This window comes from Mesoplodon bidens (assembly GCF_964165515.1).
Source record: "Mesoplodon bidens genome assembly, chromosome: 19".
NCBI lineage: Eukaryota > Metazoa > Chordata > Mammalia > Artiodactyla > Ziphiidae > Mesoplodon > Mesoplodon bidens.
In genome coordinates, this window is record NC_138179.1 from 47789644 (window position 1) to 47806396 (window position 16753).

The 16753-nt window shown below is 37.9% G+C and overlaps 1 protein-coding gene across 1 annotated transcript in view; it reads right to left on the bottom strand.

The window, feature by feature from the left end:
- Positions 1-573: 573 nt before the first annotated feature.
- The window catches only part of EFCAB13 (EF-hand calcium binding domain 13), a gene marked incomplete at both ends in the record, with an annotated part of 49585 nt that continues 33405 nt past the window's right edge, over positions 574-16753 (bottom strand). The window contains 5 exon segments of the mRNA XM_081218655.1: positions 574-687; positions 2010-2059; positions 8869-8954; positions 8956-9004; positions 14307-14381. Coding sequence (XP_081074781.1) covers positions 574-687; positions 2010-2059; positions 8869-8954; positions 8956-9004; positions 14307-14381 — 374 coding nt within the window.

The following is a 16753-nucleotide window of genomic DNA, read 5'->3' on the forward strand; positions in this document are numbered from 1 at the left end:
GATGCAGGCTACACACTCACACTCACACACATCTTTCTTCTCATTCTTCTCTAACTGCACTTTGACTCCTTTGCCTTTTTCTTTTTTCCTTGCCTATGCTCTAGGCCCATGAGGTATTCCCATAAGTATATGTTTATATCTAATGGTAGATCCTATAAAGTGGTGATATTAAAGATAGATATCAACCCAAACAGTAACACAAAATAATATTGAAATGAGAAAAAAAATTGTTTTCTAAACAAAATCTTTTCATAAACGGAGGTGAAATTCAACAGAGACAGAGAACAAGGGACACCTACCAGCCTAACCCAACCCCACAGGTGCTATCTGTCCCCAGAGTCCTCCATTCTGTGGCAGGAGCGTCTGCAGAGTTGACATAACCCTCAGCACCTGGCATGTGCCTGCAGTCGTCTCCATTACAGTCCATCTGCTTCTTTTTGTGTCTCTATCCTGCTCTCTCAAAGCCAATATCCTAAGAATGCTGCATTTCTCACAACTGGCCCCTTGAGAGCAATCTGGGGACAATGTTAGACATAGTGAGTGGCCACAGCCTCAGGTGTATGTGGGGAGGATTCAAATAGGCATTGAGCATTTGCTGCCCAGGGTGCTAATTCTGCCACCGGGGGCGCTAGCCCCCTTAGTGACGTGTAGGCTCTCTTTTGCTTGGGGAACAATTAGGGACAGGAACTATTGGGGCAGGAGACAGAATATCTATGTGTTGGGGTCTCTGAGATTGGGCAGGAGGTACAGGTGAAGCACAGGTTGGCCTCTAGGGTCTTTGTGGGCGAGCCTACGCAGGTGCCCAGGAGGTAAAACTGTTGAGGAACTGACTGGTGGGGCCACTGATCAATCAGAATGGATATTGACAATATAAGCACATGGTCCTAGAGGTCCTCTGCTCTTAGGTGTTTACAATTTAGTTGCTGGATTGTGGGGAGATGGGAGGGCTACTGGGGGAGGGACTGAGGATGTGGGGTACATTCAGGGGGCTACAGAAGAATTTAGCTATGTAGCTGCTAAAATAAAATAAAATGTTTATCCACTGGCGGAATAGAAAAGAGAGAAGTTTCTCACCTCTAAATGAAAACACAAGTAACAATAACAAAGTTTCTTATGTCTGAACTGCATTTTTCTTAGGGGGTTTCTCGGGGCACTGGACAATTCTCACCCAGAAGCCCACAGTACCACATTTCCCTGAGCACCATGATGGTATGTTAACTACTCACTAGAGACTGGCAGAGTTTTTGACAGCATCAACTGTTCTTTTTCGGTGAGCTCGATTCCCATGTTTCCCAGCACATTTTTAAAGTCACTGGCTTCGACCTTTTCTCCTTTGAATAGATGGGAATTGTTTCAGGTGATAATATTAAGAGATCTAATTATTCTAAATTATGAAAAACTAAATCCAGTACAACATTATTTTTTAACTGCAGGATGAAGTTTAAATATATGAGCTGACTTCACTTACATAGAGTTATTGTGAAATTCAGTACTTGAAAAGGTTTTTTAATTCAAATAAAAAGGTAACATTTTTATCCTGTCAATATGGCATGGAGTAACAGGGGGGCAGTATAACTACCCAATGACTTATGATGGTAAGTAGAATCTACGTAATTCTACAGGCAAGTAATATCTCTGTAACTACTTCGTAACCTGAATTATGGAACTGAGAGTTCATAGAGATCATATTTCCTGATGCAAAAACTTCATGTTGAGATTGATTGTGGTCACCTATATTTTGATTCTTTAAACACTAGAGAAATGAGAGCACATTACTGGTCAAAATATTAGACAAGTTAATACTCCTTTTGGAGAGTGCCCATACTTTCCCTAAATCTCTAATAATCTAAACTGTTGCCAATAAGACAAAATTACCGATAAATAGGTAAAAGAGCAGAGTGAACTTACTAATGATGACTGGAGGGAGTAAACTACTGCTTTAAGAAGGTAATCCTCTATAAAGCATCAAAATCTCAATTTTATAACATCTTATACAAATTCTCACTCACCTGTAAAAATGCTGCATCCATCAACACATCCAAGTCAACCTTTTCATCTTCTGTAAGAAAATTCAGAATTTAGACTCAGGTGAAGATAATAAGATTTGAAAAATTAAATACACAAAGGGAAAAGAGAGTCTCTTCAGTCAATAAGTGGTTTGGGAAAACTGGACCACTTTCTTAAACCATATACCAAAATAAACTTAAAATGGATTAAAGACTTAGGTATAAGGCCTGAAACCATGAAACGCAGGCAGTAAGCTCTTCAACATTGGTCTTAGAAATTTGTTTTTTGGATCTGTGTCCTTAGGCAAGGGAAACAAAAGCAAAAATATTAAAATGGAACTACATAAAACTGAAATGGTTTTGTACAGCAAAAGAAACCATCAACAAAATGAAAAGGCAACCTACTGACTGGGAGAAGATATTTGCAAATGATATATCAGTAAGGGGTTGATATCCAAAATATATAAAGAGGGACTTCCCTGGTGGTCCAGTGGTTAAGACTCCACGCTCCCAATGCAGGGGGCACGGGTTCGATCCCTGGGCGGGGAACTAAGGTCCCACAAACTACCCGGTGCAGCCAAAAATAAATAAATAAATAAATAAATAAATAAATAAATAAATAAATAATCTAAATAATAATAATAAATAAATAAATAGTATGAGCTATTTGCTGAAAAAAAGCAGTTACATTTAAAAAACCCAAAAAACCCCCAAAATATATAAAGGACTCATACAACTCAATATAAAAAAAAACCTGATTAAAAAATGGGCAGAGGACCTGAATAGACATTTTTCCAAAGAAGACATACACACAGCCAGCAGGCACATGAAAAGGTGTTCAACATCTCTAATTATCAGGGAAATGCAAATCAAAACCACACTGAGATACCACCTCACACTTGTCAGAAAAGCTATTATCAAAAAGACTAGAAATAACAAGTGTCGGCCAGGATGTAGGGAAACGGCAACACTCGTGCCTGTTGGTGGGAATGTAAATTGGTGCAGCTAGTATGAAAAACAGTATGGAGGGTCCTCAAAAAGTTAAAAATAGAACTACCATGTGATCCAATAATTTTATTTCTGGGTATTTATCTGAAGAAAATGAAAACACAATTAAAAAAGATATATGTACTTCTGTGTTCACTGCAGCATTATTTACAATAATCAAGCTATGGAAGCAACCCGTGTCCCTTGATAGATGAATGAAGAAAGAAGATGGAATATTCCTCAGCCATAAAAGGGAATGAAATCTTGTCATTTGCAAAAACATGGATGGCCCTAGAGGGTATTATGCTAAGTGAAATAAGTCAGACAGAGAAAGACATATACCATATGATTTCAGTTATATGTAGAATCTAAAACACAAAATGCACAAACAGGACAAGACAGAAACAGACTCAGATACAGAGAACAAACTGGTGGTTGCCAGAGAGGAGGAGAATGGGGAGATGGGCAAAATAGGTGAAGGGAGTGAAGAGGTACAAACTTCTAGTTATAAAATAAATAAGTCACAGGGATGTAATGTACAACATAGGGAATATAGTCAATAATATAGTAAATAATATTGTATGTGACAGATGGTAACTAGATTATTGCGATCATTTCATAATACATAAAAAAATATATATATATATATTTTTTGCGGTACGTGGGCCTCTCACTGTTGCGGCCTCTCCCGTTGCAGAACACAGGCTGTGGACGCGCAGGCTCAGCGGCCATGGCTCACGGGCCTAGCCGCTCTGCAGCATGTGGGATCTTCCCAGACTGGGGCATGAACCCGTGTCCCCTGCATCGGCAGGCGGACTCTCAACCACTGCACCACCAGGTAAGCACTATTTTAATAACTTTTTATTTTATTTTATTTTTCTTTCTTTCTTTTTTTTCTTCCTTTTCTTCTGAGCTATATGGCTGAGAGGGTCATGGTGCTCTGGCTGGCTGTCAGGCCTGAGCCTCTGAGGTGAGAGAGCCAAATTCAGGACATTGGACCACCAGAGACCAACTGGCCCCACATAATATCAATTGGCGAGAGCTCTCCAGAGATCTCCGTCTCAACACTAAGACCCAGCTCTACTCAACAACCAGCACGCTCCAGTGCGGGACACCCCATGCCAAACAACTAGCAAGACAGGAACACAAACCCACCCAATAGCAGAGAGGCTGCCTAAAATCATAATAAGGTAAAGGATACCTCAAAACACACCACCAGACGTGGTTCTGCTCACCAAAAAGACAAGATCCAGACTCACCCAGCAGAACACAGGCACCAGTCCACTCCACCAGGAAGCCTACACAACCTGCTGAACCAACATTACCCACTGGGGGCAGACACCAAAAACAATGGGAACTATGACCCTGCAGCCTGCAAAAAGGAGATCCCAAACACAGTAAATTAAGCAAAGTGAGAAGACAGAGAAATACACAGCAGATGAAGGAGCAAGGTAAAAACCCACAAGACCAAACAAATGAAGAGGAAATAGGCAGTCTACTTGAAAAAGAATTCAGAGAAATGGTACTAAATATGATCCAAAATCTTGGAAATAGAATGGAGAAAACACAAGAAAAGTTCAATAAGGACCTAGAAGAACTAAAGAGCAAACAAACATTGATGAACAACACAGTGAATGAAATTAAAAATTCTCTAGAAGGAATCAATAGCAGAACAACTGAGGCAGAAGAACGGGATAAGTGACCTGGAAGATAAAATAGTGGAAATAACTACCACAGAGCAGAATAAAGAAAAAAGAATGAAAAGAATTGAAGACAGCCTCAGAGACCTCTGGGACAACATTAAATGCACCAACATTCAAATTATAGGGGTCCCAAAAGAAGAAGAGAAAAAGAAAGGGACTGAAAATATTTGAAGAGATTATAGTTGAAAACTTCCCTAATATGGGAAAGGAAATAGTGAGTCAAGTCCAGGAAGCACAGAGAGTCCCATACAGGATAAATCCAAGGAGAAACAAGCCAAGACATATTAATCAAACTATCAAAAATTAAACACAAAGAAAAAATATTAAAAGCAGCAAGGGAAAAGCAACAAATAACATACAAGGGAATCCCCATAAGGTTAACAGCTAATCTTTCAGCAAAAACTCTGCAATCCAGAAGGGAGTGGCAGGACATATTTAAAGTGATGAAAGGGAAAAACCTACAACCAAGATTACTCTACCCGGCAAGGATCTCATTCAGATTCGATAGAGAAATTAAAACCTTTACAGACAAGCAAAAGCTAGGAGAATTCAGCACCACCAAACCAGCTTTACAACAAATGCTAAAGGAACTTCTCTATGCAGCAAACACAAGAGAAGGAAAAGACCTACAATAATAAACCCAGAACAATTAAGAAAATGGTACATACATATCGATAATTACCTTAAATGTAAATGGATTAAATGCTCCAACCAAAAGACACAGACTGGCTGAATGGATACAAAAACAAGACCCATATATATGCTGTCTACAAGAGACGGACTTCAGACCTAGGGACACATACAGACTGAAAGTGAGGGGATGGAAAAAGATATTCCATGCAAATGGAAATCAAAAGAAAGCTGGAGTAGCAATTCTCATATCAGATAAAATAGACTTTAAAATAAAGACTATGACAGGAGACAAAGAAGGACACAACATAATGATCAAAGGATCAATCCAAGAAGAAGATATAACAATTATAAATATTTATGCACCCAACATACGAGCACCTCAACACATAAGGCAAATGCTAACAGCCACAAAAGGGGAAATCAACAGTAACACAATAGCAGTAGGGGACCTTAACACCTCACTTTCACCAGTGGACAGAACAACCAAAATGAAAATAAATAAGGAAACACAAGCTTTAAATGACCCATTAAACAAGATGGACTTAATTGATATTTATAGGGCATTCCATCTAAAAACAACAGAATACACTTTCTTCTCAAGTGCTCCTGGAACATTCTCCAGGATAGATTTGTGATTTGGGTCACAAATCAAGCCTTGGTAAATTTAAGAAAATTGAAATCATATCAAGTTTCTTTTCCGACCACAACACTATGAGTCTAGATATTAATTACAGGAAAACAACTGCAAAAAATACAAACACATGGAGGCTAAACAATACACTATTAAATAACCAAGAGATCACTGAAGAAATCAAAGAGGAAATCAAAAAATACCCAGAAACAAATGACAATTAAAACATGATGGCCCGAAAACTATGGGATGCAGCAAAAGCAGTTCTAAGAGAGAAGTTTACAGCAATAAAATCTTACCTCAAGAAACAAGAAAAAATCTCAAATAAACAACATAACCTTACACCTAAAGCAATTAGACAAAGAAGAACAAAAAACCCCCAAAGTTAGTAGAAGGAAAGAAATCATAAAGGTTAGATCAGAAATAAATGAAAAAGAAATGCAGGAAATGATAGCAAAGATCAATAAAACTAAAACCTGGTTCTTTGAGAAGATAAACAAAATTGATAAACCATTAGCCAGACTCATCACGAAAAAAAGGGAGATGACTCAAATCAACAGAATTAGAAATGAAAAGGGAGAAGTAACAACTGACACTGCAGAAATACAAAGGATCATGAGAGATTACTACAAGCAACTACATGTCAATAAAATGGACAACCTGGAAGAAATAGACAAATTCTTAGAAAAGCACAACCTTCTGAGACCGAACCAGGAATAAACAGAAAATAGAAACAGACCAATCACAAGCTCTGAAATTGAAACTGTGATTAAAAATCTTCTAACAAACAAAAGCCCAGGACCAGATGGCTTCACAGGCAAATTCTATCAAACATTTAGAGAAGAGCTAACACCCATCCTTCTCAAACTCTTCCAAAATATAACAGAGGGAGGAACACTCCCAAACTCATTCTATGAGGCCACCATCACTCCGATACCAAAACCAGACAAAGATGTCACAAAAAAGAAAAATACAGGCTAATATCACTGATGAACATAGATGCAAAAATCCTCAACAAAATACTAGCAAACAAAATCCAACAGGAAATTAAAAGGATCATATGCCATGATCAAGTGGGGTTTATCCCAGGAATGCAAGGATTCTTCAATATATGCAAATCAATCAATGTGATACACCATATTAACAAATTGAAGGAGAAAAACCATATGATCACCTCAACAGATGCAGAAAAAGCTTTCAACAAAATTCAACACCCATTTATTTATTTATTTATTTTTTGCTGTACGCAGGCCTCTCACTGTTGTGGCCTCTCCTGTTGCGGAGCACAGGCTCTGGACGCGCAGGCTCAGCGGCCATGGCTCACGGGCCCAGCCACTCCGCGGCATGTGGGATCCTCCCGGACCGGGGCACGAACCCGTGTCCCCTGCATCAGCAGGCGGACTCTCAACCACTGCGCCACCAGGGAAGCCCTCAACACCCATTTATGATAAAAACTCTCCAGAAAGTAGGCATAGAGGGAGCTTACCTCAACATAATACAGGCCATATATGACAAACCCACAGCCAACATCATTCTCAATGGTGAAAAACTGAAACCCTTTCCTCTAAGATCAGGAACAAGACAAGGCTGCCCACTCTCACCACTATTATTCAACATAGTTTTGGAAGTGTTAGCCACAGCAATCAGAGAAGAAAAAGAAATAAAAGGAATCCAAATCGGAAAAGAAGAAGTAAAACTGACTCAAAATAACTCAAAATTGAGTTATTTGTAATGAGGTGAATGGACCTAGAATCTGTCATACAGAGTGAAGTAAGTCACAGAGAGAAAAATAAATATCATATGCTAACACACATATATGGAATCTAAAAAAATAAATGGTTCTGAAGAACCTAGGGGCAGGATAGGAATAAAGAGGCAGATGTAGAGAATGGACTTAAGGACACTGGGAGGGGGAAGGGTAAGCTGGGACGAAGTGAGAGAGTGGCATGGACATATATACACTACCAAATGTAAAATAGATAGCTAGTGGGAAGCAGCCGCATAGCACAGGGAGTTCAGCACGATGCTCTTTGACCACCTAGAGGGGTGCGATAGGGAGGGTGGGAGGGAGACGCAAGAGGGAAGGGATATGGGGATATAAGTATACGTATTGCTGATTCACTTTGTTACACAGCAGAAACTAACACAACAATGTAAAGCAATTATACTCCAATAAAGATGCTAAAAAAAAGTTAATGATTATGAAATGTGAAGATGTAAAAACAAAGAATAGCTATATGTTGGGCCAGGAAACTGGTAATAATTTAGACTACAAACCAGCCACATAACAGAGTCACTGAGCTCCCAGTTCCCTGAAGATATTGATAAAGGCCTAACACATATTCCTCAGTTGTTTTTACAGGAAGCAGACCCCCCTCAAATGAAAACTGCTATGCAAGCACAAAGAACCCAAACTAATTAAAGCCAGAGGATTGGTGTTGCCTGAAACTTTACCTTGATACCAACCAATCCGAGATTGTGCACAAGCCATTCACACACCCTGCAGCCCCCTCCCCCACACTGATTTTAAAACCTTTGTCTCCTAACCAACAACTTGGAGATGGTCCTAGGACATTGGTCCACCATCTTCCCAGGTTGCTGGCCTCCCAAATAAAACAACTTTTCCTTTTCCACCAACACTTGTCTCTTGAGTATTGGCCTTTCAATCAGCAAGAAGCCAAACTTGCTGGCCTCATCCGGTTACAGTCAATACATATTTGATCAATATAGAGTAATAATATATTAGATATTAATATTTTTCTATAGGACAGTCAAACAATCTGAGCTTTCTTTATATTTCCTAAATGTATATATTGGCATATCAATCAAATACAAGATACAAGGACAAATAAAGATTGATAGAAAATAAAACCATATATCTCTTAATTTTAGTATTTGGAATACTCACCATCAACTGTTGCTAATTTCAGTGCAGCTAGGAATTCGTCTTTTTTTAAATTAGTTTTCAAACTAGACAGAGTATTCCACAGGTCAGGTCTTCTCTTTGCTAAGATTGTGGAGGTTTTCAATAGCATCAGGCAATACTAAAGGGTACATAAAACACAAGTTTTACAACATACTTGTCCAAGAAGTTAATACAGTAAATTATTATCTGGAATAGTTAGGAATTGAGATTTTTATGGTTAAGAAGAATAACAAATACAGTATAAATTAATTGCCAATTTTCAAATATTAAAGCAGAATAAAATAACACAAAATTAAGTACATCTTTGAAGATTCTAAAATATTTCAAGAACTTATCGTGTCTGCACCCCTAAATAATCATTATAAAGAATAACTTTCATTGAACTATAGATTTACAAAAGGCTGAATTCACAAACATGTCCAACTGATAAAACCATGAATTAAATAGCTTTTGCTCTATATTTCCCCCCAGAATTCTTTCCTGGATAACTACTTCCTCTTTAATATACCACCGCAGACCATGGAAGGAAATTTTGTTTGATTAAAATTCCAATAGAAATCCTTTGGAAAGTTTTAACAGGGGAGTGAAGTTATCATATTACAAAAGTATAAAAGATCACTCGGGCTTCCCTGGTGGCGCAGTGGTTGAGGGTCCGCCTGTCGATGCAGGGAACATGGGTTCGTGCCCTGGTCTGGGAAGATCCCACATGCCATGGAGCAGCTGGGCCCGTGAGCCATGGCCGCCGAGCCTGCGCATCTGGAGCCTGTGCTCCGCAACAGGAGACGCCACAACAATGAGAAGCCCGTGTACCGCAAAAAAAAAAAAAAAAAAAAATCACTCTGTTGCTATGTAGACAATGAACTTTCTGTAGATCAAGCAGTTAGGAAGATATTGTCGTAGCTCACAAAAAAAAGGATAGTGGTTTCAACAAGGGTGAAAGTGATAGAGAAAAGGAGAACTGGACAAATACAGGATACATTTTGAGCATGAAGCTGAGAGTATTTAATGATGAATTGAATAACAGTCTAAGGGGGCGGGGGCCACGAAGAACTTATAGGTTTGAGACCTGAGCAACTGGGTGGAGAGTGGTATCAACAGCTGATACAGGAAGACCAGGGAAAGAATAAGAATTCTTTTTCATACACATTAAGTTTGAGATAAATAGGGTATCAAAAGGATACAGATATTATTTTAAAGCAATAAGATCACTCAGGAAAAGCCTTAGAGAATGGGACTCAGAATGGAATCTGGGGTCACACTAATATTTAAAAGTCATCCAGAAAAGAAGCAGCCAGCAAACAAGACCAAAAAGGAAGGGGTATATATACAATGGGATATTATTTAGCCACGAGAAAGAAGGAAATTCTGCCATTTGCAAACTTGAGGGTATTACTTTAAGTGAGATTAGTCAGACAGAGAAAGACAAATACTATAAGATCTCACTTATATGTGGAATCTAAAAAAGCAGAACTCATAGAAACAGAGAATAGAATGGTGGTTACCAGGGGTTGGGGAGTGGGGGAACTGGGGAGATGTTGGTCAAAGGATACTAACTTGCAATTAGAAGATTAATGAGCCCTGGGGATCTAATGCACAGCATTGTGATTATAGTTAATACTGTATTATACACTTGAAAGTTGCTAAGAGACTAAATCTTAAATGTTCTCACCACAAAAAAGAAATAATATTTATGTGATGTGATGGAGGTGTTAGTTAAACACTACGGTGGTAATCATACTGCGATGTATAAGTGTATCAAATCAACAGATTGCACACCTTAAACTTACACAATGTCAATTATATCTCATTTTTTTTTAAAAGGAAGAGCCAATAAGATGAGAGGGACATTAGGAGACTACAGTGTCACAGAAGACAGGAGAAGAGAAATTTTTAAGAAGAAACATATTAAAACCTGCTAGAGGTAAACAAGATGAAGACAGAAAATTGACCCTTGGATTTAGCAAGATGAGATTTAACTTTTCATAAAAAGCTAGTATGAAGTGGCAAGGTCAAAAACCTGAATGAGTGCTTTTATTTTTTATTTTTATTTTTTTTTCTTTTTGCGGTATGCGGGCCTCTCACTGTTGTGGCCTCTCCCGTTGCGGAGCACAGGCTCCGGATGCGCAGGCCCAGCGGCCATGGCTCACGGGCCCAGCCGCTCAGCGGCATATGGGATCCTCCCAGACCGGGGCACGAACCCGTATCCCCTGCATCGGCAGGCGGACTCTCAACCACTGCGCCACCAGGGAGGCCCTGAATGAGTGCTTTTAAAGAGAGAACTGGCAATATGGTAGACTGAGAACAGCGAGATTCCCCTTCAACCTCAAAAATAAAACATATTCTAATGCTAAATTAAGAATATCAATAAATATAATATTTGCTGGTGCTTACGCAAGCAACACATCAGGAACAGTCCAGTTCTTTGAGGGTGGCCACTCTACCACAGCTCACCCCCAATACACCCTGAGAGTCCACACAGGCCCCGCCTGGTGTGGCTCCACAACAGGGTGGGGGCAGTGGAGGCTGGGGGCAGTGATCGGATGTGAAGGACAAAGTAGACTTGCACCCAATACTGCATCTGAGTGGAGTGACGGAAACAATTGCTGGCCCCTGCACAGGTAGCATATTGGAGATACCTCAGACCTCTGTCTGCGACCGATACAAGCTGAGAACCTGCATGGACCCCACTTGCTTCAGCTCTCCTCCCCTTTCAGGCAAGGGTCCCGGAGCAGGAAGAAGGGAAAGCACACACTTAAAGGGAACAGAGCCAGGCCTGGCCCAACCCTCAGGGCTTCTGCTTCAGCAACTTGGGATCAAACCCCGCCCTGATAGGGCAGGGATGGCCACTGAGCAGAGAAGTCCTACCTCACACCTCACTCCATCTCTAGCCCCACCCCTACCAGGTGATAGCTGCCAGCACACTCTGAGAAAAGATGTGACCTGTGTCCATGCCAAATCCAGCTCTCCCACCAAAGGTACTGTGCACACCCTGTCTGTATAGGGATGCCCCCACGTAAGAAAACCCCTTCAAGACCACAGTAGGTAACTGTTTTACCTAAAAAGAGGCAGAGAAAGTTAAGCAAAATGAAAAGGCAGAGGAATTGCTCTCAATTGAAAGAGCCAAAGAAAACCCCTGAAAAAAATTAATAATGAAACAAATAAACAATTTACCAGATAACGAATTCAAAGCATTGGTAATAAAAATGTTAACTGAATTAGGGAAAAGAATAGATGAACAGTGAAAATTTTAATAAGGAACTGGAAAATATAAAAAAGACTTAATCAAAAATGAAGAATTCAATAGTTGAAATTAAAAAAAATACTAGAAGGAATGATTGGCAGACTAAAGTGATACAGAAGAATACCATCTGGAAAGAAATGTAATAGCAACTGTAAGTACAATAAACAGTTGAGAGATAAACATGAAGATGCAAAATATGACATCAAAAATACAAAATGTGGGGGAGGTGAGTAAAAACTGTAGACCTTTTAGAATGTGTTTGAACTTAAATGACTACCAGTTTAAAACAACCCAATCAAAAATTGGGCAGAAGCCCTGGATAGAGGTTTTTCCAAAGAAGACATACAGATGGCTAAAAGGCACGTGAAAGAAGCTCAACATCACTAATTATTAAAGAAATGCAAATCAAAACCACAGTGAGATATCACCTCACACCTATCAGAATGGCTATCATCAAAAAGTCCACAAATAACAAATATCGGCAAGGATATAGAGAAACTGGAACCCTTGTACACTGTTGGTGGGGATGTAATTTGTTGCAGCCACTGAGGAAAATAGCATGGAGGTTCCTCAAAAAGCTAAAATAGAACTACCATATGTCCAGCAATTTCACTCCTGGGTATATATTTGGAAAAACAGAAAACACTAATTTCAAAAGATAGATGCACCCCAATGTTCATAGCAGCACTATTTACAATAGCCAAGATATGGAAGCAACCTAAGTGTCCATCAACAAATAAATGAATAAAGAGGAAATGGTATGTGTGTGTATACACGCACACACACACACACTGGAATATTACTCAGCCATAAAAAAGAACAAAATTCTGCCATTTGCAGCAATTTGGATGGATCTAGAGAATACGATGCTTAGTGAAATAAGTCAGACAGAGAAAAACAAATACTGTATGAAATCACTTTTGTGTGGAATCTGAAAAAATAAAACAAATGAATGTATACAGCAGAACAAAACCAGACTCACAGTTATCGAAAACAAACTAGCGGTTATCAGTGGGGAGAGGCAAGAGGGAAGAGGGGATGGGACAAGACAGCTGTATGGGATTAAGAGATACAAACTAGTATGTATAAAATAGATAAGCAACAAAGATATATTGTATAGCACAAGGAATTATAGTCATTATCTTGTAAACTACAAAAAATAAAATTAAGTAAATGATAAAAACCAAGATAAAAGAATAAAAACTAAAATTCTATGACAGCCACATGGAATGATCAAGTGGCTTACATAAAATCTGAATGAGTTCACAATGTAAAAATATATGTCCAGTCATTGGATGTGCTTGAAATGGTTTTATTAAAATTATTTTCTATTGGCATTTACTTTAATTTAAAAAGTACTTGAAGAAAAAGAGTGAGAAAGGAAATATAACTACAGATATGAATAAGATATTATACAACCCTGTGCTAATAAAATTTTTTATCTCCATGAAACTGAAATTCCTAGGAAAAGTGCCTGACAATGCAAATAATCCTTTCATCCAATTAATCAATTGTGTTTCCTTGTATAGGAGACAAATTAAATTTATATATAAGGTAAAAATAGTTGTTACTTAAAGTGCACTATTACCTAATATGTGGCACAAAACAACGCAATCCTACTTTTAGCCCCAATCTTCAAAGTACTAATTTCACTCCAATATACCTATATGACCTTACATTTTTTTACAGTGAGCTTCTTAGTGACAAAGACTGTCTTCTTCATCTTAGCACTCTCACAGCTTAACATATAATCTGGTACATAGTAATGGCTCAATAAATGTTATTGAATAAAGTGGAAGATGAAAAAAAATATGAACAGCTGAAACCAGAAATTCTGCATTATAGTACTCAGCTATGGTCACTAGATGGCATCACTTTCCCAAAGTAAGAAAACATTTTAAACCTTCCCCAAATATGAATTTCATATACGTGGTTCTAGCTCTTTATAATAAAGTATGAGGTTGAACAGTAAGATTATGATAGCTTTCAATTCATTTGCATGTGGAAGTTCTAGATTTAGGAATCAGTAATGGAGAAGATTAAGATCAAACATAGCACGAAGCCAGGCATTTATTTGCCTGATGATCTTTAGGATGGCTAGCTCTTTTAATACATTATACTCTTCTAAAATCTGTCAAACCATTTAGTCCACAAAAAGCACAAGATACGATGTTCTAACATAATTTTTCAGAGGAGCATTCCGTGTTGCTCATCATAGTATCAACGAATTCTTTAAAATTCACTTTTTTTGTTTCTGAAGGGAAAAGAACACATTTTCTTCAGTATCTTCAAGTATTAAATCATTATGATAAATACTGGATTATATAAAATAAGTTATATATTCAGGGAGATAACATAATTATATCCAACAGCTAATACTAACCACTAAAGATATATGGGTATAAGGGGGAAAAGCAATTCAATTTACAGGCAAAAGCTAAACCCTGAAAATACCAAGAAAATTTATCAAAATCCTTCTAGCCACAAGTGTACATTTTTAACTTTAAACTTATATTATCTTGTCTTGGTCTTGTAACAACTCAGTAAAATATGTAGGTAAAGAATTAGTATGTTATTTTACATGTTAAAAAATACATACGTGGTGTGATTTTTTTTCTACATTCACAGTAGGAAATGCAAGATCAGGAATTAGAAGCGAGCTCTCTTGACTCTCTGTTTCTTCTACATCAGGCTAACATTCACATTGATATCTTTAGTATACTGTTGAAAACATTAAACATCTTAATAGTCATTTTATACCTAGACAATGGCTTTCCTTGATTATGTATAACTCTTCATAATATCCCAATGTTAGAATGGATAAAATATTTCTAAGAATTTTCTAAGGCCAGATATAAAGGTTTTATATAAATATAATGAGCTTTTGGTAACCCTAGTCCTTTGCTTACCCCACTGAGAAAAAAAATTCTAATGCACTGTAAAAAATACAGCACAGGGCTTCCCTGGTGGCGCAGTGGTTGAGGGTCCGCCTGCCAATGCGGGGCACACGGGTTCGTGCCCCGGACCGGGAGGATCCCACATGCCGCGGAGCGGCTGGGCCCGTGAGCCATGGCCGCTGGGCCTGCGCATCCGGAGCCTGTGCTCCGCAGCGGGAGAGGCCACAACAGTGAGAAGCCCGCGTACCGCAAAAAAAAAAAAAAAAAAAAAATACAGCACAGTATACTTCCTATTCCCAGTATTAAATATCTTTGAGAATTTACTTCAAAGAGCACCAAATCACTTTGTATTCTTAGCCAAATTTTTGGAGACAAAAAAAGTGAGACCTTGAAAAATTCTGGGGGAATTATAGAGTTAGCTAAGATTTACATTCCCTAACAGGAACATACTACTCTCTAAATATTTGCAACATATATTCGTCATGAAGCGTGATTATACACCAAACCACTGGGAAGCCACCACCCAGCTGAAGAAGATTATTAATACCATTGCCTCTATGCTTTTCCCATTCCATTATCCTGCTTCCCCCACAAAGAGGATATTACTGAATTTTTAAAATTTATCAATCTTTTGCTCTTTTACATATAATTTGTAACTGGATAAATAAATTATTTTTAATTTTGTTTTGAAGCTTTTGTTACACTATAGCAATCTGAGACTTGCTTTTTTCATTCAGTATTATATATCCAACAATCATCCATATGCTATATTGCTATGTTCATTTTCACTAATGTGTACACCATTAGTATTCCATTACACAACAAAGGTATACACCACAATTTATACATTCTGCCACTGATCATGTTGTTTCTTTTTTTGTTGTTATTATTAAGATCAGTGTTGCCATAAACATTCTTGAATATGTCTCCTTGTAAATCAGTGCAAGAGCTTTCCTTGAATTTATAGCTAAAACTGGATTTTTCTAAGCCACAGGGATATGAAAATCTTACAAAATACTACATGTTTTTCCAAGTTGTTTTATCACTTTCACCATATTTACCAACACTTAGATTAACAGACATCTTAATTTTTACCAGTTTAGTGGGTATAAAAAGTTGTCTCACTGTGACCTAAATTTTGCATTTCCCTGATTACTAATGATGTTGAGAAGCTTTTCATATGATTCTTAGCAATTTGTGTTTCTTCACCTGGAAATGACTGTTCTTGAAATTTAGCCATTTTTCTATTGGGTTGTTAATTTATAGGGGTTCCCTATATATTCTCTACAACAATCCTTTGCTGTTATAAGTGTTGCAAATAATCTTTACTCAGTTTGTGGCTTGTTCTCCTTGTACTATGTTTTAGTAAAGAGAAGATCTTAATTTTAATGTAACCAAATTTATCAATCTTTTCTCTTCTGCTTAGTGATTTTGTATTTTTTTAAAAAATCCCTCCTAACTCTAAGTCAGAAAATTTTTCTTCTTTTTTTCCTAAAACTTTTACTGTTCACATCTGGAAATTATTACTGAATATGGTATATAGATAAGGATCCAATTCCATTTTTTTCCATTTGAATAGTTAATTATTCCAGCACCATTTATTAAGTGGTGCTTCTTTTCCCTGCTGTGATCTAACACCTCATTATATATGTTGCCATATGTGTATGTAGATAGATTTGGAAGTTCCTTATCTTGTCCTATTGGTCAATTTCTCTATCCCTGTGCCATT